This window comes from Xiphophorus couchianus, chromosome 18 (genome assembly GCF_001444195.1).
Source record: "Xiphophorus couchianus chromosome 18, X_couchianus-1.0, whole genome shotgun sequence".
Classification (NCBI taxonomy): Eukaryota; Metazoa; Chordata; class Actinopteri; order Cyprinodontiformes; family Poeciliidae; genus Xiphophorus; species Xiphophorus couchianus.
In genome coordinates this window covers 27,721,851-27,746,244 of record NC_040245.1, presented here as the reverse complement: position 1 = coordinate 27,746,244, position 24,394 = coordinate 27,721,851, and the positions used below count along the sequence as shown (strand labels likewise).

Sequence of the window (24,394 nt, the reverse complement as noted above, 5' to 3'; positions counted from 1 at the left end):
CACACAGTATGTCTCTCTCTCCCCACAAGGACTTAACGTTGCTCCATGAGGAGCAGTGGGTCCTCACAACGTAGTATTTGTTGGACAAATGGACCATACAGGGTGAGAAATGCTAACACAAAACCGACACAAACACACACACACTCACAAACACACGGCTCAAGAGGTAGGCTGTGCTGAGGGTGAAAACAAAGGCTTGCAAGGCATTGGCATATTTTATATGTAAGACACTGGAGCAAGAGCGACGCCTGGTGCCAAGAAGGGGAAATTTACCTTTTCCTTGTGTCCTGAATGTAAAAAGTGCTTAAATGCGGCGAATGCGTATTTGTATACATATGTTTATGTATGTAATGAGTATGTACTCATCATAACATTTGATTTAATATGTAAAGATTATGTCACCAGCGAAACAAAATAAGCTATTTTCAAATTCCAGTATCTTGAAATCTAAAATGAAAATAAGTAAATAAATAAATAAAAATAAAATCACAAAATAACAAGAAACAATTTTACACACACCCACGCCCCCCCCATATATATATATCAACATAAACTAATAAACCCAGTGCTTATCACGCAATTTATATGTGTCGTGAGCTGTAAGCAAAAAATGAAAATTTAAAACAATTTTGTTAGTTACAAGTTTAGGAATCGTTTCCTTTTATATATGGATCTAAATGTACTGCGCATGCATAAACATAATGTTTTATGCACTCAGCGACGTCCATTCGACCTACATGTTAAAAATATTCTTAAAAATCTTGGGACTCCTGTTTCCCACATTCTGCGCATCGAATCATCTGCACTCGATTAGCTTTGACTTGAGCTCCGAGAAATAGATCAAATCCTGACCTCAATTCGGGGTTTTGTTTTTATTTAGTTTTTTCTCTCCAAAACTCATACTAAAATGGACTGTCTAGCATCGTTTACAAGTAAGTGTCTGTAAAAACACATAGACAGCGAATTAAATCCAGCAGCTGCTCCTCCACTGTCTACGTGTTTTTGGTATTTTTTTCTAGCTAGGTTTTTTCTCTATGTTGCTAGCCAAGCTAACCTTAGCATTCGTAGATGAAGAAAGCGCATGAAATGTTTCATTCAAAACCTTAAAATATGTCAGCACACATTTCGGCATTGCTGAAGATATTCGACACCAGTTAAGCAGCGATACAGACGCAAACCTGAAGCTAATTATAAGGAACTAAATACAAACATTAGCTAGCTTTACAATTTGCAGCCAAATGTTATTTTATAGCCTAAATTAAACCCCTTTGTAATTCTGACTGACTGGAGAATATTTATTTAATGATTATATTTTATATGTATCCGTGTTCTACAGTCTATAATTAGTAAGTAAACCGTAACCATGATATTTGAACGCCTGTAATTTTGCAGATGATCCCTTTGACAAGCCGCCCTGCAGAGGATGCTCTTCGTATCTAACTGAGCCTTACATCAAGTGTGCAGAATGTGGACCAGCTCCGTTTCTGCTCTGCCTCCAGGTGAGTTAATAACAAACATGTGGCTCATCAGCAGACCTCTGACTGAACCCAGTTATAGGGGATGGTAAAATTTATCTTCTCTTATGCTTGTTGTTTTTGCACTTTTCTGCACTTGATTTTGGTCGAGTTTGGTGTTGGTTGCTAAAATTAACCTGTGTGTTATGCATGAAAGAGATAAGCACGTCGTTGGCTCCTCAGCACTCCTAAAATATCTCTGGACTGAGATGAAGCTTCGGGAATGGGGGTCTGCAGCCTGTGGCTCCAGAAGTGGCTCTTTAATAACTTTCAATCGCATAATGTAGAAATGGTCAACAGCTTGGGGGGGAAATGAGGAGAATGTTTCTTTTCTTTCCTTTTTTTTTTTGCATCATTGTGTCAGTTTTCATCTCTTAGCACACGTACATTTTGTGGACAAACGCATCTTGGCAAGATCATAGCATTTTCATCTTGCCCATTTTTAAAGATATTATTCCTACAGGAGAATCTCTTCCTGGTTTTAAAAGTCGTTTCAGTAGGAAGTCAGAGTGACTTCAGTCAGTCTAATCGTGTGGATCTCTTTCAGTGTTTCACCAGGGGATTTGAGTACAAAAAACATCAGAGTGATCACAAATATGAAATCATGGTGAGTATTTTTCTTTTATTTCACCATGTTGCAAACCCCCAACCCTTCTGCCCCCACATACACACACACACACACACACAGTCCTCTGAGATGTGTTACTCTACTTCCCCACTTTGCAGACATCGGACTTCCCGGTTCTGGAGCCGGGCTGGACAGCGCAGGAGGAGATGGCGCTGCTGGAGGCGGTCATGGACTGTGGCTTTGGGAACTGGTGGGCACTTCCTCACTGTGATTTGATAAGGCCTGATTGTTTTCCCTGTGCCACACTCTTTGGTGTCATTTATTTAAGGTTTCAAGGTTTGTTTCTGGGTTTCACGGCCTCAGGGTTGAAGCTCTTCATCACACCGCTGCTGTTTGCTCTCAGGTTAAATATTAAACGTTTGCGTCGTAGCTCAGAGCGCAACACGAAGCACGAAGCTGAGCAGTCGGCCTTGCGGGGAGACAGGAACACTCTCGGCTGAATGAGTTCAGTTTGTGATGCTTTAATGAGTGTGATGTCTTGGTCTGTGAGGAAATTTTCTTCCACCACAGGTTGTTGTGTCACTTATTGTTTCCAGCTAGAAAACAATAGCTTCCATCCATTTGTTTGTCTACTGATCCACTTATTTTTCCATCCAGTACATCTCTTGTGATGGGTTATTTTTGTTCAAATGTTTAGACTTTTGGATGAGAGGTGAAAATCTTCAAGAAACAAAAGAAGAACATCATGTTTTAATGATATTTCTTCATCAAAAACATACCCAGAGTGTTGCCTTAAGTCTTTCCTGCATGTTTAAGAAATCCTTTAATCTCCATGGCAACCATTCAGTTGTGGAAAACACCTGGGTTTCCCTACCTCCGCCTTCAAGGTGCAGCTCCTCCTCCGAGCTGCAGTTTCAAAGTTTCGGGACTTTCGCCTCGCAGAGCAGCCCTCCCTCCCCGCATGACTCCTCCACTCAGCTCCTTCAGACTAGCCAGCAGCAATTAGCAAACACCTGCTGAGTTCATTGTAGGAGCTGCTTCTCAGTGCAACGCTGGTAAAAACGTTGCTAAAAGGTGAATAGAGGAGCCATGTTGTGATGACTTCCTGAAGGCGGAGTTTTAGAAAAAGTTTTTAAAGAGACAGAGGCCCAATTTCAAGGCATTAAGTTACAAAATCAAATTTCTTTTAATTCATATTTGATATATTCAACTGAAGCTAACACAGTTGCTTAATTGAGCTATAAAATGGCTCTGTGTGGATGAAAAACACATAATATTGCCGCTTTAAAAATTCCTGAAATATTAGCCTGCGGGAATCTTCATAACTCGAAGGAACCCACCTCGTACTATACAAGCAATTCAAACACCCTGACTGGTTTTTAGTTGTTCGAATGCAATCTTGTTGAATCCTACTCTTAAATTAAACACACTAAATAAAAACAGTATTTTAAACGCTCTGTTTCCTAAACCCGTCAACCCGTTGTGACCCGTTCATAAATCTGGACTAACCGTCGGCGGCGGAGCCGATGGATGAATCTTTGTGTTTTTCTCGCTTCTCCAGGCAGGACGTAGCATATCAGATGCGCACTAAAACCAAAGAAGAATGCGAGAGCCACTACATGAAGAATTTCATCAATAACCCGCTCTTCTCCTCCACCCTGCTCAGCCTGCGGAGAGCAAAGGACTCTTGCTATGCAGACGGAGCCATTCCTTTCAAACGTAAGCCGTTTCCATGATTTATTTTCATTTTCTCTCACAACGGAACACAAAACCCTTCGAAAGAGACACAATATGCCGATTATTTTCTTAATTTTCTTTTAAAATGATGGTTAATGAGATTAGTCTGACACGGTGTTTCAAGGTAGCTTTATAAATTATAGGAATTAATAAAACGTGAGAATTTTCTAAGTGAAGCGTGGAAAATGTTTTTCAATTCTAGACTTTATCTTCCGTCCTATATAAGATTCAAAACAATTTTTTTGAGAAACATGCTTTTTACTTTCATTTACATTTCAATAAAAAGCTTTACTTGACTTTTGCTACATGTATTTTCAAGTTTTTAATCCAAATTATTGATCATTAAACTCCCTGTGGTTCCTATTCTTGATATCCTCTTTTTTATTTTAGCAAACACACTATTGATTAAACCATCTGTATTTATTGTAGGTTATTCCAGTTTAGATTTTGTAAGACTACATTTTACAAATTTCCATCCAGAGGCGATGTGCTGCAAATGCCCAAAAAAAAAAAAGCTTTTAAATTGCCGTTTTATTGCAGTGGAGGAGAAAGCAACAGGCTTTTGTCGTTTGTTGAAAAGTCAAACATATAAATAGTAAAACACAAACGTTTAATATTTGACCTACTGATTGAAACTGACAGATTTTGAGCGTTGGCTGAATGATTGATGCATCTCTATAAGCTATGGCTAATTTTTTTTTGTTAAACTGTGTAAAATCCCCATGGCTTCATTTTGTAAAATATTTTTGTGAATTAAATTAAATTTGAGCTTTTTCCATTAAATTTTTACTTTGAACTTTGATTGAAATTGAGCACTGCTTTTACAATTAAAAAAAATGCTTCGTTGGAAAGTTGGATAATATCAGCGTCAATTATGAGTATTCAGGAAAGCCAAAAGAAAATTTGTAATGATACTAATAACAGAAATTAGTAATATTAATAATAAAATATGAACATAAGAATAGGCCTAAAATCTCCGACTGCCACACCTTTTCTATAAACATTTTTCTGCTTACGACGACTAGATGATCAGATTTTGTAACATGAACAGGGCAGGATTTAGAAGGATTTTGGCCCCTGGGATGGAAATTATTTAGTTTATTGGTGCCCTATCAACTAAAGAAAAATTTGTTTGCTAATACCGTATATTAGCAAATAACAGTATATTAATAGGTAGTGCTGTACATAAATGGTCATGACCTGATGATACCTACTGAAAATGGTAGATTTTGGCCCCAAAAAAGAGACTATAATTTCATAATTTTCAGACACCTGAGTATTGTTTATATTCATAAAACCCCCCAAATATTATTACATCTCACTTGATATAACAATATCTGCATTCATTTAAAAAAAATTTTTTTAAATGGTGCGGCCACCCCCCAAAAATGATGCCCTGGGCTACTGCCCATGTGAGCCCTTTCTAAAGTCCATCCCAGAATGTAAATAATCACAAACCACTGAAGCATTTTTGGTTCTTACATGTATTCCTCTGACCCCACAGCCTCCGACGACCCCCCCCGGCCGACCTTTGACTCGGTTCTGTCTCGGGACATGGCAGGGTACATGCCAGCCAGGGCGGACTTCATGGAGGTGAGGTTGAGCTGACTTCACCTGTCCGGACGAGTAAATCAGTCAAACGGCCACCAGAGGGCTCGGCAGTAAATGTTAATGAAAATAGTGACTCACACCTTGGGTTGTCACCCGGCAGCGAGTCGTCATAGCAACCTCAGCAGAGCCTGACGCCATTTGTATCTCTCTCCTAGGAGTTCGACAACTACGCAGAATGGGATCTGAAAGACATTGACTTTGTGGACGATGACTCAGATATACTGCACGGTGCGGCTACTTTATTTCTTAATTTTTTAAATCATGTTGTCTGATTTGCACCTTCTACTTTAACTTTCTGCTTCTTTCACAGCTCTCAAGCTCGCAGTCGTCGATATATATCATTCGAGATTAAAAGAGAGACAAAGAAGAAAGAAGTAGGTGTTTGTTTTTATTTCATTCGATGTGGAAATGCAGACAGTAGCGTGCAGTGGTCTCAGTTTTTCAGCAGATGGCGTCAGAAGCTTCTGTATTCATTGCCCTGCTGTTTTCTACACTGGGTTACAAACAGTAATTCCAGCAGCTCTCTGCTTACTTAGCATCTAGCATTTCACTGGACGGATGTATTTATAACATTGTTTGGTGTTTTGTCAAAAGCCGAGATGGGATTATCACTGAACGGGTTGCTAACTTTAAGCCGATTTATTTGCTGCCGTGCATTTGGTCTTTCAGAATTGAATTTACAAGCCGCAGGGTGTCTGTTCACTCCATGAATATATTTAGATATGCATTTGTTCTTTTCTCTAACATGTGAATGCCAGCCTGTTTGACAACATGCCCGTTCTCCCAGCAGGAAAGAAATAAAAAATGTTTTTTAATCCATCCATCCAATCCGATTTACAGAAAGCGGCGTCCTCACTTTTGGTCTTTTTGTTTCTCTGCATTTTGTCCTCTATCTTAGACACCATTCACATGAAATTCTAGCAGATTTACTCATTCCACTTTAGTTGTTCCAATCATCACATAAATATTTGATTAATTAAGTGTTTTGTGTGTGTGTGTGGGTGTCTTTTTTAGTATTTGCTACTAAGCTCTTTGTAGCGTTGGCCAAACTAAGAAAACTGAACATTTAAATGATCATCATAAGATGACAATAAAACTAAAATAAGATTTTCAGTTGTGTCATTATATTTTTTTAGATTTAAAAAAAAAAGTTTCCAGAGGTGGCAATGAGCTGCACAAAAATAGCAAAATTGAATAATATTATTGATCTCTGATAACCCACAGAAAAGTTTTTTTTATGATATCTTAAAAATTACAACGGCACAAATGGACATTTTTGCTGCACAAATGTAGCACACTTGATTGGCGCCATATTTCATTTGATTTTGTAAATTTGGGCTGGCTGGTTGACCTTTGACCTCTGGAAACTTTAATTAACATCGTTAAGATGATGGCGGCACAAGCAGAAACTTTTGCTGCACAAACGTTAGTGCAAACGTTTCTGACTCGGGGGGTCAAAGATGCACTGTTGTACAATTGCACATCTGTTCACACCCATTATTACATGTACATAGTGTAACATGAGTTTGGGGGCGTGGCCAGAAGCCGCTTATTTGCACAAAAGCGACCGAACCTTAAAACAGCTCATTTTGAACATAGCTCCAAACAGGCAGACCTGACCAGGCGACATTTCATTAACTGAGGATGAGTTTGTGTAAGAAATGTAATGTACATGTTTTGTAGAACCCATGCACATCTCTTCACTTGTTTTTAAGGAAGCATAATAGGTGTTCTTTAACATTATTTTTTCTTTTAGGAGGAAAATAAATTTTCTGTTGTTATCCTGCCAGCTGTCACTCTTTGTCACTACACACTGCGCCTCGCATCCATCACAGTCAACTTCAACGAGTTTCTGCTCCCTGAACTCCGTGGAACGGCATTCAAGGCTCGCAAAGCGTTTCGCAGCCACCTCGAGCAGCCAGGCTCCTATTTTATCTCTGCTAAGTTGTCAGACAGGATTGTAAGATCAGACCTTGAGCTTCAGAACATCAGAACTCACATTTGTGAGCTTTCTCCGGCCCTAAGAGCATTGAATTCTGTTTGGTAGAAACCGACCTTAGGCGGCTTTAAAAAGCAGTAGCCTTGTTTCGCTTTCCAGGAATCGGCGACGCTGATGCCACGGTTTCCTGTATCGCCCGATTCATCCCGAAGTTCAACTGCTCATTTTGAACATAGCTCACCAATAAGTGTTAATAATTGTAGTCCTGGTGTGTTTTTGGCCGCCTTCCAGATCTTGGGTTTGAAGAGTTCGTCTCTCAGGTTCAGGATAGACAAACTGACCAAAGAGTGATTTAGGATTGGCATAAAAAGACAGCTTTATTGGGAGTTTATTTGATATTTATACTGAGATAAAGTTACACCTAAGTGGATTCCATTTCTTGCAGGTTTGCTTCAGCAATCAAAGGATCGTTTTTCTGAACCGCTCTGTTCGTCTCTTTCAGGATCATTCGAGACCACGGTTTGATCAACCTGCGCAAATTCCAGAGTGAGTTCCCTTCAGAAACTCATTAGCTCTGCTGAGTCATTCACAACGGCTTGGCCAGACATTTCATACCTGGCAGCCAAATCGCTGCTCTGCTTTCTGGAGGATGTGTGCAAACAAAACTGTGCTGTAATAACCTTCATTTGTCTTTTAAGGTCCTGGACTGTTTACATTATTTTTAGTTGTATCTGAGCTTGGATAAATACGGAAATAAATGTTTCCGTCCAATTTCTTTAAAAAAGACTAGAGAGGAACGTTTTTAACTTAAAGAGCTAAGATTAGTGTTTTTCTGTCTAAATGATGGAAATGGCCAGACAGCATATTAGGGCCATCATAGACACAAGAAAAAAAAGGGAGGTAATTTTCCCAAAACAAACTCTGAAACTTTGGGATTTATTTAACATATTTCCTAGAAAGAACTTGGTCATTTTTTGAGCTTGTCAAATTCTTGTCAAAATTTTTTCACTTGGAAATTCACTCAGTTTCAAATGTAGAAAATTTTCAGCTCTTTGCTCTCAGAATTTCCTTTTCTTTTCTAGAAAATTTCTGAGATTAATCTCAGCAAGGGGGAGGCTTCCTGCATTGCATAGATCAGCTTGATTGACAGCGCTAAGACCCTCCTCCCTCCCCGCTCTGATTGGTTGCCTATGATCATAATGTGCTATAACAACATAATGACAGTTTTAACACACATATTAAATTTATTTATTATTTTTTTTACAAAAGTTACCTTCTGCATCTTCAAATATATTATCACTTTTAAAAACTGTGTAAATTATTACGATTTTGACATCCATCTTGAGTTGAGCGTACTTAAACTACCAAATACAGAAACAAAAAGGAGAATCTGAAACCTGATAGCTCTGTTGTTTTTATGTCATCAACAGGAGAACATTTTGTGCTTTAACTTCGTCGTTCCCTGTTTTGTACCATGAATACATTCTGCACATCGGTTCTGTCATAATGGATGAGTAAAATACGGTGGCCGACAGGTGCAAATGCGCAGCAAAAGAGAAAACATGCAAACAAAAAAAGAACACGCGCACAAATTAAATGCGGCAAGCAAAAAGCGAACAAAATGCAGCAAACAAAAAAGAAAACACCCCCGAATGAAATGCAGCAAACAAAAAAGAAAACACCCCCGAATGAAATGCAGCAAACAAAAAGTGTTGAAAACGGAAGTGCTCCAGACCACTAGGGGGAGTCAAAGAAAATCGAGACCGAGCCCAGAACGGTATGACTGACACAAAGTCTATCACGCTACCCATAAATTATTCTGTTATTCTATAATATTATAAAAGACGGCGTATCTTTTTATAATATAAGTACGTATAGTATTTATACGTACTAAATATAGTTATATAGTACGTATAACTATATTTCTGAAAAGAAATATAGTTATACGTACCTTTAAATTCTTTCAAATTTCTTTCTCTGAATCTTGCATCTGGTCCCATAGAAATGAATACTATTTTCTTTGACTCCCCCTAGTGGTCTGGAGCACTTCCGTTTTCAACACTTTTTGTTTGCTGCATTTCATTCGGGGGTGTTTTCTTTTTTGTTTGCGTCTCTCTTTTTGTTTGTTGCATTTTATTCGCTTTTTGCTTGCCGCATTTAATTTATGCGCGTGTTTTTTTTTTGTTTGCATGTTTTCTCTTTTGCTGCGCATTTGCACCTGTCGGCCACCGTAGTAAAACCTTCACTAGCTACAAAGAATTACAGCTATGTTCACACTTCAAACATAAAATATGATATATGTTTTTTAAAGAAACAGAAAAACGTGTGAGTCTTCCTGTCAGTATGGGCTGCGGGAGTTGGGCGTAACCTCACTCCCCTGTTTTGAAGGGCGTTGCTGCAGAGACGGCCGCATCCTCCACCTGTCACAGGTTGGATTTCACCGGGTTCAGCGATATAATTCCTTGCGGGGAGGGAGCAGATGAGTTTAGATTTTTATGGCGAGCTTGCGCCGCGAAAGGATTTTGTCCGGTTATAGTGCCTCGTAACTTTCCTCGCCGAGCCGCCTCGCCACGTGTTGCTCCGCGGAGCCCGCTCCCGGTTCGGGAGTCGGAACAGTTCCCCCTCATCTTTTATTGACGTTTCCCTTCAGCCCACCGGTTAGCCTCTGCTGCCTTATCTCTGCAGCCTTTTCAAGACAAAAGCCAACTCAAACTGGAGCTGCACACCGGTTGCCATGGAGACTGTCAAAGAGCGCGTGTGTATGCGTGCGCGTTCAAGCGTCTGTCACATGCGATCATGGGAGTGGTGGCGACTCTGGCGACCCGTCGGTCCGCTTGTCGTTGGTTGTTTGGGCCCAGTTTGGAGTTCTGGTCTCCTCCCTTTGGTGTGTGTGTAGGTGTGTGTGTGTCCGGTGTTTGGTTAGGTGCACGACTTCATAGGCTCAGCCGGAGACGGCAGCTGTTAATTAGCGCTCTCACACGCCGCAGTCTAAACCCACAAAAGAAGCCTCTCCTCCCGGGCTCCGACACTCGTCTTGTTACTCGGCAACGCAGCCGAAGCTTTCAGGCGAACACAACAAGTCTCGGAGTGTGTTTCCGTGTTCAAGGGAGTTAAATGTGTGAACACTCACCAGCGGCGCGTCGCTCTGGCAAATCATGCAGAAAAGAGATGAGTTTCTGTTTTCATGCAGCAAGGCTGCTGAATGTTTTATTGCGTATGAGTTTGAGATTCTTCCTCTGCAATGGATAAGAAATCGAAAATTTTGTTTATTTAGGTTATTGAATGAGTTGTAAATCTTGAATATATACAGTTTCTTATAAACTTATTTATCCCCCTGAAACTTTGTTGCGTTTTGCTTTGTCACAACCATAAACCTCAATGTGTTCAGTTTTGATTTTCATGGTTTTATGTGATAGGCCACCACAAATTGAAAAGTAGAAGAGAAACATCACAAAGTGTTAAAAAAATTCTAAGCTGGAAACTAATAAATGTGGCGCACATTTATATCGCCTTAAGATCAGAAGCTTGTAGAAGCACCTTTGGTTCCAGTGGCAGCCTTTCGGGGATTTTTGCTCATGTTTTTTGGCAATAAAATCTCAAGTTCAGTCTGATTGGTTGGAGAGAATCAGTGGATGTTATCATCTCTCAGCTACTGCCACAGACTCTCAGCTAGATTTAGGTCTGGTTCTTGACCAAGCAAATCTAACCCATACATGTTTCAATCTAAAGCACTACAGGCAAGTGTTTCTATATTATTTTTATTGCTGTATTTTTAAGTTAACCTAGCATTAGGACAACCTTTGTATCCTCTTACAGGATTTCTACCATTGCTAACACACACACAAACACATAAGTTTGTATTTCTACACATATGAGGACTTTGCATCGACTTCCACTCATTATATGTCCTTCATTTATACCTAAACCAGACATTTTTCCTAACCCTCACCAGTACTAGTCTATTCCTGACCCTAACTCTAACTTAATTCACCTCTAATTTACCTCTAAGGTAACCCTGAACAAGGAGTATACCCTATTAGGGCCAAGCTTTGGTCCCCATAAGGACATCAGTCTTCAGAAGGTCAGTGAATATGCCAGAAATTGTCTTAAGAAGACTAGATACACAAGTACACCCCCACACACACACGCACGCACACAAACACACAGTATCTTTCTATATTCTCAAGGACTTTGCATTGACTTCCATTCATTTTCAATACATTTCTCTAAACTAACCCTTACCCAAAACCATTACCAGTACATACCTAACCCTAAGCCCAACCTAAACTGAATTCACATCTTAGTCCTAAACCTAACCCATAACCCAAAACCAGCATTTCTTGTTTTTTTGGGACCTGGGGCTCTATACTACTTCCATTGATAAATTATATATAACAAAACATTTTCCCATGTTATTATAAGTGAAATTATCTCCAACGGACCTAATATTTATTCATAAATACTATTGATTTTTTTTTTTTTTTTACCCCTCCAGGGGGTCTTCTTGTGGGCTCTAGTGTCCCTTATATGATAGTTGGCTGACAGGAAACGGGGAAGACATGTGGCAAATGTCGTCGGGTCCGGGAGTCGAACCCGCGACGGCCGCGTTGAGGACTCAGGGCCTTCAAATACGGGTCGCGCTAACTGCTACGCCACCACGGCACGCCCCTACTATTGAATTTTTGACATAAAAAAAAGTTTCACTGTCTTGCTGAAAAGTTACTTGTAAGTTAGTTTTGTCTTATTCTAGGCGTATTTGCTTTAGAAATTAGACCAAATTTGCTTGGTAAGATTGTGTGTTTTTGCAGTGCAGGTGCAGTTTTAAAGCGAAGACTCGTAATCAGCTTCAGTGCAGCTGGTCACTCCCAGCCGCCTGGCTCAGCTCATCCGTTTTTTCCCGTAGCGGATCAGAAACGGTACACCTCAGAAATTAATATGTTCTAATAACGTCACCTCTCACATTCCCAAAAAATTAATAGAAGAGGAGGATTTAAAATCTAGCTTTATCAAGCAGTTACTGATGCTGTTTTTTTTGTGTGTGTGTGTTAAAGTTATAATCAGCTTGAAATGTTACCAGATTAGTGATTTCAATATTTCCCCTCTCCAGATTGAGAGCTCTGAGAGGCAAACTCATACATAGTGTTGACAATTAAAGATCTTTGTATTGACTGTATTACGCAAGCTGAGCTGTGTAAAGACACCCTGAGTGTTAATAGCTTTTTGTGTAATCAGTGGTTTTGGATGAGAAGTGAGGATCCATTCGGCTGCAGGGAGAGAATTCGTTCCCTGCAGCCGCCTCAGGAGATCATATCAGCCCCGTCTGCACAGAGCGGTGGTGATAACAGGTGCAGCCGCGGCGCACAGGCAGGGTTTTATTCTGATCATGAGCGTGTATCCCCCCCGCCAATGTTCTAAATCGACCCACCGGGTCTCTTGAAGTCATACTTTGATTCCTAAACAAAACCTGTGGTTTAAAAAGTAGCTGGACCTCCATTGACCCCGTTCACTGCGACGCCGAATCGTTTCACAAGCCCAGGATAAAAGGTCGGGAAGGTGTTTTCGTTCTGCCGTCTCCCGTGTTGAGCATGAATAGGTGGAAATGGCGATGGGAAAATTGCATAAACGGACCACGAATCACTGTGCACAAATCCGCCCCTGAGCGTTGTATAAAACATGCCAGACCCATGGGGGGCAGTGTAGCGCACAGCTAGAACCTATATCAGCCAATCGGATTGCTTCAAAACAACCACAACTTCAGAAACAACCAATCAGAGCCAGGAGGAGGGTCTTAGTGCTGTCAATCACTCTCGTGTATGTGCTGCTCTCACCTTCCGTCTTTGCTCTCTGCTACGCTACAGCTCCTCCCCCACTGCAGAGCCTGTCGTGTTTGCTAAGGCTAGTTAGCATGACCACAATGACGGCAGAAAAATGGTTTTCCTGGAACAGTCAGTGGTTTCTCTATTAGCACATTGAGCAGGGCAGGACCCTGATTGGCAGGCCACCCCAGGCCTCCTGCCAATCTGGGTCGTCTCTGATTGGCTATTTCTGATCAGTAGGGATGCATTTCTGCTAATGGCAATAGCAGCTCAGGGAGGAATTGGAGGACCTCGATCTTTTCACAGATTATCTGTCTCATAGTGTTAAAACATAGCGACAGTTTAAACAAATGTGTAAAAAAAACCAACGCTTTTTAATAAAAGTTACGTGCTGCAGCTTGAAGTTTCTTTCATACTTTAGAAAAACAGTGGTTAAGTGCATCACTAAAAGCCATTGAGTGACATTAATGTAACAGGTTTGTTCTCTGTCCATTAACTCACAAACTAAATGACTTTCCAGCTGAAGCAGCAGAAGTCATAAACTGCTCCTGAGGAGGCGGATCGCTTCTTTCATGTTTCTGAGTTATATTCTCCTGGATCTGCTGCCCACTCATTCCTGTCCTCTCTTCTCTCTCTCTCTCCTGTTAGTGTTGGAGCGGTGTTACCCGAAAGAGGTGCAGGAGCTGTATGAGGTCATGAGGCGGTTCGCCAGAGTGGTCGGACCGACCGAACACGACAAATTCATCGAAAGCCACGCACGTCAGTATCTGCCCCTGGCGCGTTCACCTGAGAACATGCACAGAGTTTATTCACCAAGATCGAGCCAGTCTGAGTAACCTGGCTTTCTGACTTTTAATCCCGGTGGGAAGACAAAGTGACATTACTGCTTTCTGTTTTCAGAAAGTGTGTGGATATTTTTCTTATTTTATTTAATCTTTTGAAATGTTTCGTCTTTCTGAAGTTTTTAATTGGATTTTACAAGATTCAAATTTATTTAGAAGACACACATTTCTATACCTGTTGCCCCAGATGTCGCGCTTTAGGACGTCATCTCGCCCTTATTCGTTCACGGTGAACCCAACCAGGGATGACGTGGTGTTGCCTGAACACACACCTGCTTTCTGGAGGCATGTTGGCGTTCAGTAATGGAAGGCGTGACATCTAACACAGCAGCGATGGTGTCTGGTGTGGCATGATCTGCCGTTCCTGCTCAAGCTTTTACACACAGCGTTGGCTCTGAAACGTCCCTGTGTCTCTGCTGATCGTAGAGAACAGGATGTGTGTGAGTGTGTGAAGGCGTCTCTGTCTGCAGCAGGTGTTGCATGCTTGAAACTGACTGGAAGTACTTGAGAGCTGACTGGCTCTTTGTTCTAACAATTTTCAGAAAAATATATTTTAAGAAAAGGGCCTTATTTCCATTCCTGCATTGGTAGACGCTGAGTTGTCATTTTCATCATTGAGCAACACCAGAAAACTCTTTTCTGCTGATCCCCATTCTTGTATGTTTGTTGTCACCTGAAGCATAAATACACACATCCCTTTTTGCCCAGCCATTTTACCGTTTCGGATCTGGATGGATGAACTTGTTTGATGGAAGATGTGCCCTTCACCCTGAGAGGAAAAGGCAAATACCTTCTATAAATCTTAAAATAATGTTCTCACCATTGAAATGAGTCCTGTACCCACATGGGCTGAAAAGCTGCTGCTACAGGAAGGAGCCATTCCTCAGAAGCCAACTTAGAAACCCAGATTACATTTCAGGGTTTCCCCAGAAAAGCTGCTGTGTTTGGTGGTAGGGATGCTTGGTGTATAAAAAACTATTTAAAATAAACAGACAGCACTTAGCCTGGTGGGGGCAAATTAAGTAGCCCGCCAGGCTTAGAATACTCGAGGAAGCATTCTAAGCCTTTCTTGAGGCTTAGAATATTTCCTTGGTTTCTGGAGGCATGTACAGTACAGAGGTATGATGACAATTGGAGCGCTTGGCAAATATTTTTGTTGTTTGTTCCTCTAGCTGCGTTTCCATTAGCCACATAATGGCTCAATTTAACAGTAAGAAAATAAATTCACATCATGGAAATACAGCAATTTTGGAAAAAAATCATTTCCCTATAAAAGGTTTTGGTGTCAAGATGAGGCCATATCAAAATTGGTTTATTTCGCAAAACTCCGATGGAAACACTGTTTTTGGATCACGCGAGTCATGTGATCAACAACCAGGTGTTGCCACTGGCACAAACCGCAAAGAAGACGACGACAGGAAGCAGTTGGAGGATGATGGCACGGCATGTTTTTTTTACTGACTTATCATGTGAACCAGTTTATTCACGTGTGATTTTTAAAAATAAATGTTTCTTATTTAATGAAAACACAATTGCAAAATTGTGTCATTTTAACTTCAGCCGAATATCGTCAAAGTTTTGCGCACATTTGTAATGAAGACTCAGCTTCTGACTGTAGCACCGTAGTCCTGATGATTATCACTTTGTTTTACTTTATACTTTTGCTTTTTTTTATGGTTAAAGAGAAAATAAAATCTGTCCTGACTTGAACTTGTATAAAAATCCGACTTTTATTGTATTTATTCAGCCATCTGAAGGACTAAACTCGATTTTTGCGTCCGCCAGAGTGTCTGGAGGCTCCTTTCAAACAGTCTGCGGCTCTGAATGGGCATCTACTGTTATGTTTATGAATCAGTCTGTGCAGATGTGCATTCAGCGACCTTCAACTCTTTCTCTTCACAGTTGAGTTCGAGCTGAGGAGAGAGATCCGCAGGCTGCAGGAATACAGGAAGGCAGGAATCAAGTCCTTCTGCAGTGAGTGGAGTTTGATATTTTCACTTTTTGGGACCAAAAACGTCAAGTATAAACCTGAGTGTTTGTTTATGGTTCTCATATTCAGGACACTGGACACATTTTTGTAAACTTCCCTGCACTCTGGGGAAATGTGCCAGAAAGATGGGATTTCTACAACAATTGCAGACACATTCTCTGAATACAAAGGAATTTTCCAACATAAATATCAAAAGTTATGTGTAGTTTTATAATTGTGGCTATTTAGGAAAGATGAGCTGAGAATATCTGGATATCCAAGAATCTCTGTACTCTAACAACACAATTTTACTCTCTAGAAGAGAAAGGTTTCTTAAATCTTTGCCCGACTTTACCGATAAATGTTAGGAAATTGCCTCAGTTATGAAAAAGCTGCCTTCACTGCTGAAGCAATAACATAATCGTCTACAATCCAAAGGTCAAACTTTGTCTTCAAGAGGAAATATTACAGACGGGACCTTAAGTTTAGATGAAATTCAGTCATTTTTCTTAATCTTCCTTTAACATTTAGTTTGTCTCCAGGTTCAGCTGGAATTCTTTGGAAATATGTTTTAGAAAAGTGTACAGGAAAGATTTTTGACTTTGATGATGATTGACCTGTCGCAAAAAGAAATTAATCAATTAACCACATGAAGAGTTAAAATGAGCTCAATAATTTCCATTTTGATAACTGATATTTTTTGAATGGCAGTTTTGTTGACAGACACATGGCAGTCCATTTTATGTTTTTCATTTCTGTTTTTATTTATTGATTTTGGTTCTCATGTTTTACCTAGGATATGTAAAACATCTTTCAGTACAAATGTTTAGTGTCTTTTACAAAACTAAAATTTATTAGTCTTGAACTTTCATTGCTACCCTATTGTTGGCACATTACTTAAAATCGCCTCAAAGGAAAAAATATTATCGTTTATCGCAATAATTATTGAGACAGTTTATTGTCCAGCAAAATGTTATTGTGACAGACCTAATGATGCTGTACATGTAAAAAAGCGATGGTATAATAAGCTTACACTTTTTTCAATCTACGCTTTGTGTCCGTGCATTGGCAGGAATTTAAATATTTATTTCTGTGCTAGGCCTTTTTTGCTTTTGCTTCTTTTGTTTTTCTTTTCAGCATTGTGTTTTTTTCTTTTCATTTTTTTTTTTTTACTTGCGTTAAGAAAGGTTAAAAATGACTGAAACGTATATATTGAATAAAAACAAACCGAAAACATTTAAGGCGGCAGGTCCTTTGCTGGTTATTGTTGCATTAACCCGTATGACAATGCGTTGCACTGCTTTCCATTGTTGTCTACAGCAGGTACCGGCTTGCTGTGGCTCCGCATTTGAACATTTCCTCGTACGTTTTCCGTCCATCAGGTGCCAAGGTGTACGAGCGAGTGAAGAGGATGCGTGAGGACGAGCGGAGGAAGAGGACCATGCTGAATGACGTTCTGCAGTACATCCAGGACGGCAGAGCGTGTCAGCAGTGGCTCAGCAAGCAGGCGGCCATGTGAGCGTCCGAAGGGTTCGCGCGATCTGCGTGTTACGCTACGCTACAATAAACCCCATTCCTACATTCCTACATTAGCGTGTGCTGCCATTTCAACACGTGCCACTCTGGTTTTGTTTTGTTTTCTTTTCTTTCATCGTCGTCTTTTCCACTGGCTGTCGTCCAACTTCCACCTCTAAATAAAAACTCTCAAACGGAATGACTCATCTTTTTTTTTTCTTTTTGGATGACATTCTGGAGTGAGAGTAGTGAACAGAGCGGCTGCGTAAAAGTGGGATGTGTGTCTGCATAAACACAGCAGCAGAGATGATGAGGCTTTTTCTTTCTCCTCTTTGTTACAGAGATGCTGGCGTCACTCCAGCTGTCACAACAATCACGGTGTCAGGTAGGAAGTTTCTCTCCTAGTCTTCCTCTGGCTGCAGGGCTCAGCCGTAACAATAGAGCTTTTCTCCTTTTCTCAAAAACACAGTTTCGCGAGCATATTTATTCTGCTCTTTCTCTCGTTTAAAATGGCATCGGTTCTCTTTGCTCCCAGAGCTTTAAATGGACACTCCTACATCTCTGCATGTGCAGGAGTTGGCAAAACTCTCATGTTTCCAGACCTTTAGTTTTATTTAAGTGATACAGAATTTCCCAGATGGTGCTGCAGTATTATAGATCTATTCAAGACTCTACTAGACTATATGAAACTATTGCTAAAGTATGCTATATACTATGACATACAATGCTATATTGTGCTATAATATGCTTTGCTATGCTATGCTGCACTGCACTGCTACACTGTTATTCCATAGTATATGTTCAGTATATGCTAAACATATAGGATATACTATAAGTTATATGTATATAGCAGATATACAGTATATAGTAATTTAGTATACTCTGGACTAGTATAGTCTGCTATACCTGGCTTTCCTAGACTATACTATGTTTTTCCATGTTGTTATATAATATTCTTCACTACATTATGTTATGCTATACAATACTATGATGTTTTATTCTATGCTAAACTATACTAAACTGTACTATACTATACCATATTATACTGTACTGTGCTAGACTATACTGTGCTGCACTGCACTATTCTGTACTATGCTGTGCTACATTATACTTAACTATATTATGCTATGCTTTGCTAACCTACAGTAGACAATACTGTGCTGTGTCAGGCTATGTTCTACTATATTATACTTTGGTATATAATGCTAAACTATGCTGTGCTACACTACACTAGACATATACTACACTACACCATGCTAAGCTAAGCTAAGCTCTGTGGTAGGTTTACAGAGCCCTTCACACCTCCTGTTAAGATAAGTCATATTTTATTACAGTAGCATATTGTGAAACTGAACATTTTAGAAAACAGTAAGCCTTAATTTCATCGCATTAAGTCAGTGGAGAAAATCACAAGTTAAGAAATTATTATTTTTAACACAGTCAGCTGTGCTACTGAGCCATTTCACGCTTTGTAACGTTTTGTTCCCCTGACAGTTAACAGTCTGATGTTTAAAGCAGCGTTGCCGTGTGAACTGAGTGTTTTAAACGTTATTACATGTCTGCTGCTCAGCAACAGGCAGGCGGAGCGCGCCTCCTCTCAACCTGACCGGACTTCCAGGGACAGAGAAGCTCGACGAGCGTGAGAAGGAGGTACGGCCATGACAGCCTCACACACAGGCGTCCAGTGTCTGAGGCCTTTTCCGTGATTTTTAAAACCCACCTGCTTCAGATGCATTTGCATTGTTTTATGCCAAAATTTGCAATGTGTTTTTGTGGATACGTACAGGAGAAACTTTGACAAAAGCTGCCAAGTCCGACCCGTGTGTGTTCATAGGCAGAAAGGAGACTGCTCACTGTTTTCTAATGATCTAAGCCAAAGGTTTACCACTAAATTTCCATAAAACTTGATCTGGCAATCATAAGAGATTAGCGCAGCATTTTTCCAGGAGTGACCATGACCTCCGCGGATCACCGGATAAAAGTAGCACATCTTTTCCTAGCCTCTAAAGAAAGACAAGATTTAACTCAGAAGAAAGAAATGTGAGACTCCCTTTATGTGAGACTTGAAGGAGATAAAGATTCAGCTTTCTCTTTATCAGGAAACATCTCTGAGCATCAGACTGTTTAACCTCAGTGTATTCATGCTTTCAAAGCTCCTGTAAAAATTAACAAGTAGCTTCATTATTCAGTTAACCAACCCGAGGCTGCTATTGTGTTGCTCGGGAACATTTGCTGTAAGAACTCCCAAGTTATTTGTTGCCATGGTCACCCGAAACCCAAGTGTTAATCTCAGTGATTTCATCTCCGGCTCATCTGCAGTCGGGTGTTAGAAAGGTTAGAAAGTTTTGTTCTGTCGCAGAAGCAGCCTGTAGGGCCGAACTTCCTGCCTGATGCTGCCTGACTGTTTATTTCTCAGTGACTCTCTGTGGATCTTTAACTTATACCTCAGTTAGTTTCATAACAGTGTTTTTAAATTTAGTTCATTGGGGCCTGCCATAGCAATGCATAAGAGAGCATCGAAATGCCTTGCAAAGTAAGGCATTTCAGCAACAACAACAAAAAAAAACTTTTTCACTTTTCTGAAAAATGAACCGACTGCATAATTCTTGTTAAGATAAGATAAGTAGTATTTCAAAAGAGGAGAAGAAATCTTATGTTTTTAGAACAATAATAATATTTGTTGCTAATCTATTGCTAAGAGATGAGCGCGTTTTCTGGTAAGCAAGTGCCACGAAGTAAGCATCTGATTTTTACTTTTGCAGAAGTAAAAATCCGAATGCAGTGACTTAGCATTAGCACAAACATTAGCATTAGCCTTTCCCCTAAAATAAGGTTTCTAGCTATTTTATTTATTTATTAGCCATGTTTTGCACACTGAATGGAGTGAGTCAATGTAAGACAACATGCTAGTGAATCTCCACATGCTACTGACAGCATTTACGCTAATGTTAGCAATTTGGCTAATTTTAGTTTATACACTAATTTTAACAAACTGAATGGCATAAGTCCATGTTTCTCAACATGTTTGTGACTCTCCACATGCTATTGATTACATTGCAGGTTACTTTAGCATGGATGCTAATTTTTAGCATCAGAACGCTGGTTTCCAACCGACTGGCACACTTTGGCAGGCCCCGTTTAAATTTCTTCAGAAATGTTCTAGTTTTCTTTAATCTTATATCCAAAAGATGCATTTTTTACAGTGTGCTGCGGTATGAAAGAAATTAAGTTAATTAAGTTTAAGTTGAGAATTTTTATATATTTGTTATCCAACTGGTGCTTAAATTCAGCAGTTATTGTTTCTAGTCACTGTTTTTAGAAAATGGGCCTTAATAAAACTTTGGCTTTTTTTGACAAAATATTAACAAAAGAAATTTTGTCAACATAACATTTCATTAAAAATTTGTGCAAAATAAGGACTAACATAACCATGTAATATGGAATTAGTGACTGCATAAATGTTCAGCCTTTTTAAAGTGACAGACCTAATTCAACAGAGGTCCAGTCAATTAGTGGTGGTTGGATAGAGGTCACCTGAGTGCACTGCGTGTGTGTAAAGACACCTGTGTCTGGAAGGTAAAATTCACTGGTTAATCAGTATTCGCAACATAAAGACATAACACTCCAAGCAAATCAGAGAAAAGATTATTGAAAAGTATGAGTCAGGGAATGGTTACAAATAAATCTCTAAAGGCCTGAACATCCTCTGGAGTTCAGTTAGATTGCCAAGATATGGAGGGAACCGATCCACCGTTTATTGCGATTTATCACGTGGCCACATGTTGATTTTAAAGATCTTGTCAGACTTCGTATGATGTAAGCGCTTTGTTTTTTATACCTGAGTTTTACTGGGAATTTACTGTATGGCTGTAACGACTGAGATTAATCGATGATTAAAATAATCCCCATCTAATTTAAGAATCGATTAGTCGTTAACTGGAGCATACAGACTCTAAAAAAGGCCATTTGCTGAAAGAACACACTCAGAGCAGTAATTGTACCAACAAATGTACACATACTGTATATATAAACATATGTATACACAAAACATAAATACATTTTTCATTTAAGATAAAAACACCTTTTCTGTAAACAAGTTTTACCCAAAACAGTTTTAGCTTCATTGTTTCGAATCCACTAAACGAAAGCTGTCATTGCATTGTAGGCAGTCAAATGTTTGTTTTCTCATTAAAACTAATATTATATAAAATAAATCTTAAGATGTTGCATGAAAATGTTGGGAAAATGTTCCAGTGTTTTATCTGATTAATTGATTAAACGTCAGAATAATAGATTACTAAAATAATCCCTAATTTACTGCAGAAAGACTCCCTTCGCTCTTTGCTTTTGTAGTTTTGATCAACTAAAACTGGATCTCAATAAACTTCCTGCAAGGTTAGTCTTCCTGATGCGTGCGGCAGCCATAAAAACACACGTTTTCTTTCTTCCCGTGCGTTTGCGTAGCTGTGCCAGGTGGTGCGGCTGGTGCCGGGGGCCTACCTGGAGTACAAGCAGGCTTTACTCAACGAGTGCAGGCGGCAGGGCGGGCTGCGGCTGGCGCAGGCCCGAGCGCTGATCAAGATCGACGTCAACAAGACGCGCAAAATCTACGACTTCCTCATCAAAGAGGGATACATCACCAAGGCGTAGTCAGAGGTTCATTCTACTGTAATCCTCCTCAGACTGACAGTGTTTTTAAAAGTGTTTTTATTTTCCAAGTGTTGTCATGTCGTGGTCGTCAGTTTTTACACATAGTAAAATGACGTGTTTGTGTTATTCTGTGTCTGACTGGCTCCTGTTTTAATGACTTATTTCTTGTCAGATTGGCTGATAAATATATCTTGGTGAAACATAATTTTGATGATTAAATCAAAATAGTCCTTTCCATTGTTTTTCAAAGCAAATCATTTCAAAATGGTCACAAAAACGAGAGTCGGATCCAGGGCTTTGTAATACCAACATAGGCTACCAGGTAAGGACAATAATGTGCCTCCTGGAACCATGGATCGCTCTGTAAGAGTCAGCGGCCGGAACGCTCAGGTTACCATGTTTGTGAGCATAAAGTTCCTCAATTAAGAAAATGTCTTATTTATTTTAATTGAGGAAAAGATTTTGAAAAAAAACATGAAATTTTAACTTTGTCTTCTGTCCGCATAAATCTTTACTGAAAATAAAATAAAAAAAATTGAATTGAATTTGAATGTGAATTGAAAAACTACTTAAATTCTTTCATCGCCATATTTAATAACTAGCTTCAACTGTGACATTTTAGGGCTAAATGTCAGAGTTGACCTTTTTTTTTGCTTTTGCAAAATTGAAATGAATTCAATTTTGTAGATTTTAAACAGTCAAAAAAAATTTTTTTTCCCCGAAGAGTTTTTGCGGCGCTAGTGGCTCGCATTTTTTGTGACAGTAGGCAGACAGGAAAGAAGGCAAGGACATGCAGCAAAGGTCGCCGGGACCGGGAGTCGAACCCGCGACAAGGACTAAGGCCTCCAAACGTGGGGCGTGTTAACCCCCTGCGCCACCACAACACGCCCTCAAACAGTCAAAGTTTCTTTACAAAAGAAAAAGGTTTCGGACACTTTGTTGCGCATTTCTCGTACACCCGTAAATACGCACAAGCGGGATCCACAAATAACGACGACGGACGACAAAGTAGCTTCTCTTGGCCCAGTGGGGATTTCTGTGTCAAAAACCATCTGCTGGGACGCTGGATTATCCTGTTGTTGTGGTAAAAGGAGCTAATCAAGGCTAAAATAGCATCTAATGCTAACCATGGCGCAGCAAACCAAGACGTCCCCAACTCTAATGCCAGCATCCGCAGTCCGAAAAAAAAAAAAAACAGTTCTTACAAGAAGTTACGAATGATTAGGGGCTTAAAAACAATAATTATTTTTGTTCTTGAATTCATCTTTTTTTCCCCTAATAACTTAGCAGCAGGAAGACTTAAGAAAATATTGCTAGTTTTGTCATATTGCAATACATTTTTCAATTGATTGCGATTAATTACAGACACTGCAATTCACCCAATTAAAAAAAAATCAATCGACTCCCTCCATTAGTTTTAATAACCTAATATCTAACATTTTTCATATTTTCTATTAAAAAACAGCCACTTCATTTGGAGCTGGGCTGTTGTGTTTAGTCCTTAACTTCTGCCCGATTCCTGCTAAAAGGAGCTGAATAATGTTCGTCTCTGACAGAGTGTCTTGATCTGCCGTGTGACGTGGGGGGGAACAAACTGTGACGCAGGCAGTGAGGAGACCGCCGGCCTCCTACTGGCTTATCACAGCTGAGAGCCTGAATCTGATTATGATGGCGGATTCAACCTCTGATAATAAGACGACCGAGGAGGAAGGCAGCCTGATCCTGGAGTAGTGAAATGCAGAAGTAGGAGAAGATGTGAAGGAGAAGAAATGTATTTATGCCTCTGTGCGTCTTATTAAATTAACTCTCCAGAATAAACAGGCATCAGCAGAGGGAGATTGTTTCTTTCTTTTCCTGCTAGTCAGAGCAAACTAATCAGGTTTTCTCTCTCTGTTTTTAACGCCTGAAGTTGCACAAGTTTAAAATCGTGTTTGTTTTGTTTGCTCCTCCAGTACATGAACTTTTGTTCCTTCCCCAACTGGCCAGCGTTAAATATGGAGCACTTTCAAAATCAATGCAGTCCCCTCTGGAGGAAAAGCCTGTCACTAGCTCATTCAATATACTCCTCTTCACTTGTTGTAGCGCACTAAATCCTGTTCAAGAAGGACTAATTTATACACACTGGGTGCAGATGTAATCCCAACGCAACAATAAGCATGAAGACATAACGCAGTGATGATGCTGTCCTCTTTTTATTAGACCTGTATCATCAACATGGATGTTTTTAAGGTCA

General features: G+C 39.9%; 1 protein-coding gene across 1 annotated transcript; it reads left to right on the top strand.

Annotated features, from left to right (window-relative positions):
• Positions 1-775: 775 nt before the first annotated feature.
• tada2a (transcriptional adaptor 2A) lies at positions 776-22,705 on the top strand. The gene is made up of 15 exons (XM_027999201.1): positions 776-932; positions 1,393-1,499; positions 2,062-2,121; positions 2,241-2,332; positions 3,644-3,801; positions 5,324-5,412; positions 5,586-5,658; positions 5,741-5,804; positions 7,872-7,915; positions 13,834-13,944; positions 15,930-16,001; positions 17,379-17,511; positions 17,853-17,896; positions 19,082-19,161; positions 21,976-22,705. The coding sequence occupies exons 1-15, from the start codon at positions 908-910 to the stop codon at positions 22,159-22,161; spliced, it is 1,338 nt and encodes a 445-aa protein (XP_027855002.1). The 5' UTR covers positions 776-907; the 3' UTR covers positions 22,162-22,705.
• Positions 22,706-24,394: the final 1,689 nt, after the last annotated feature.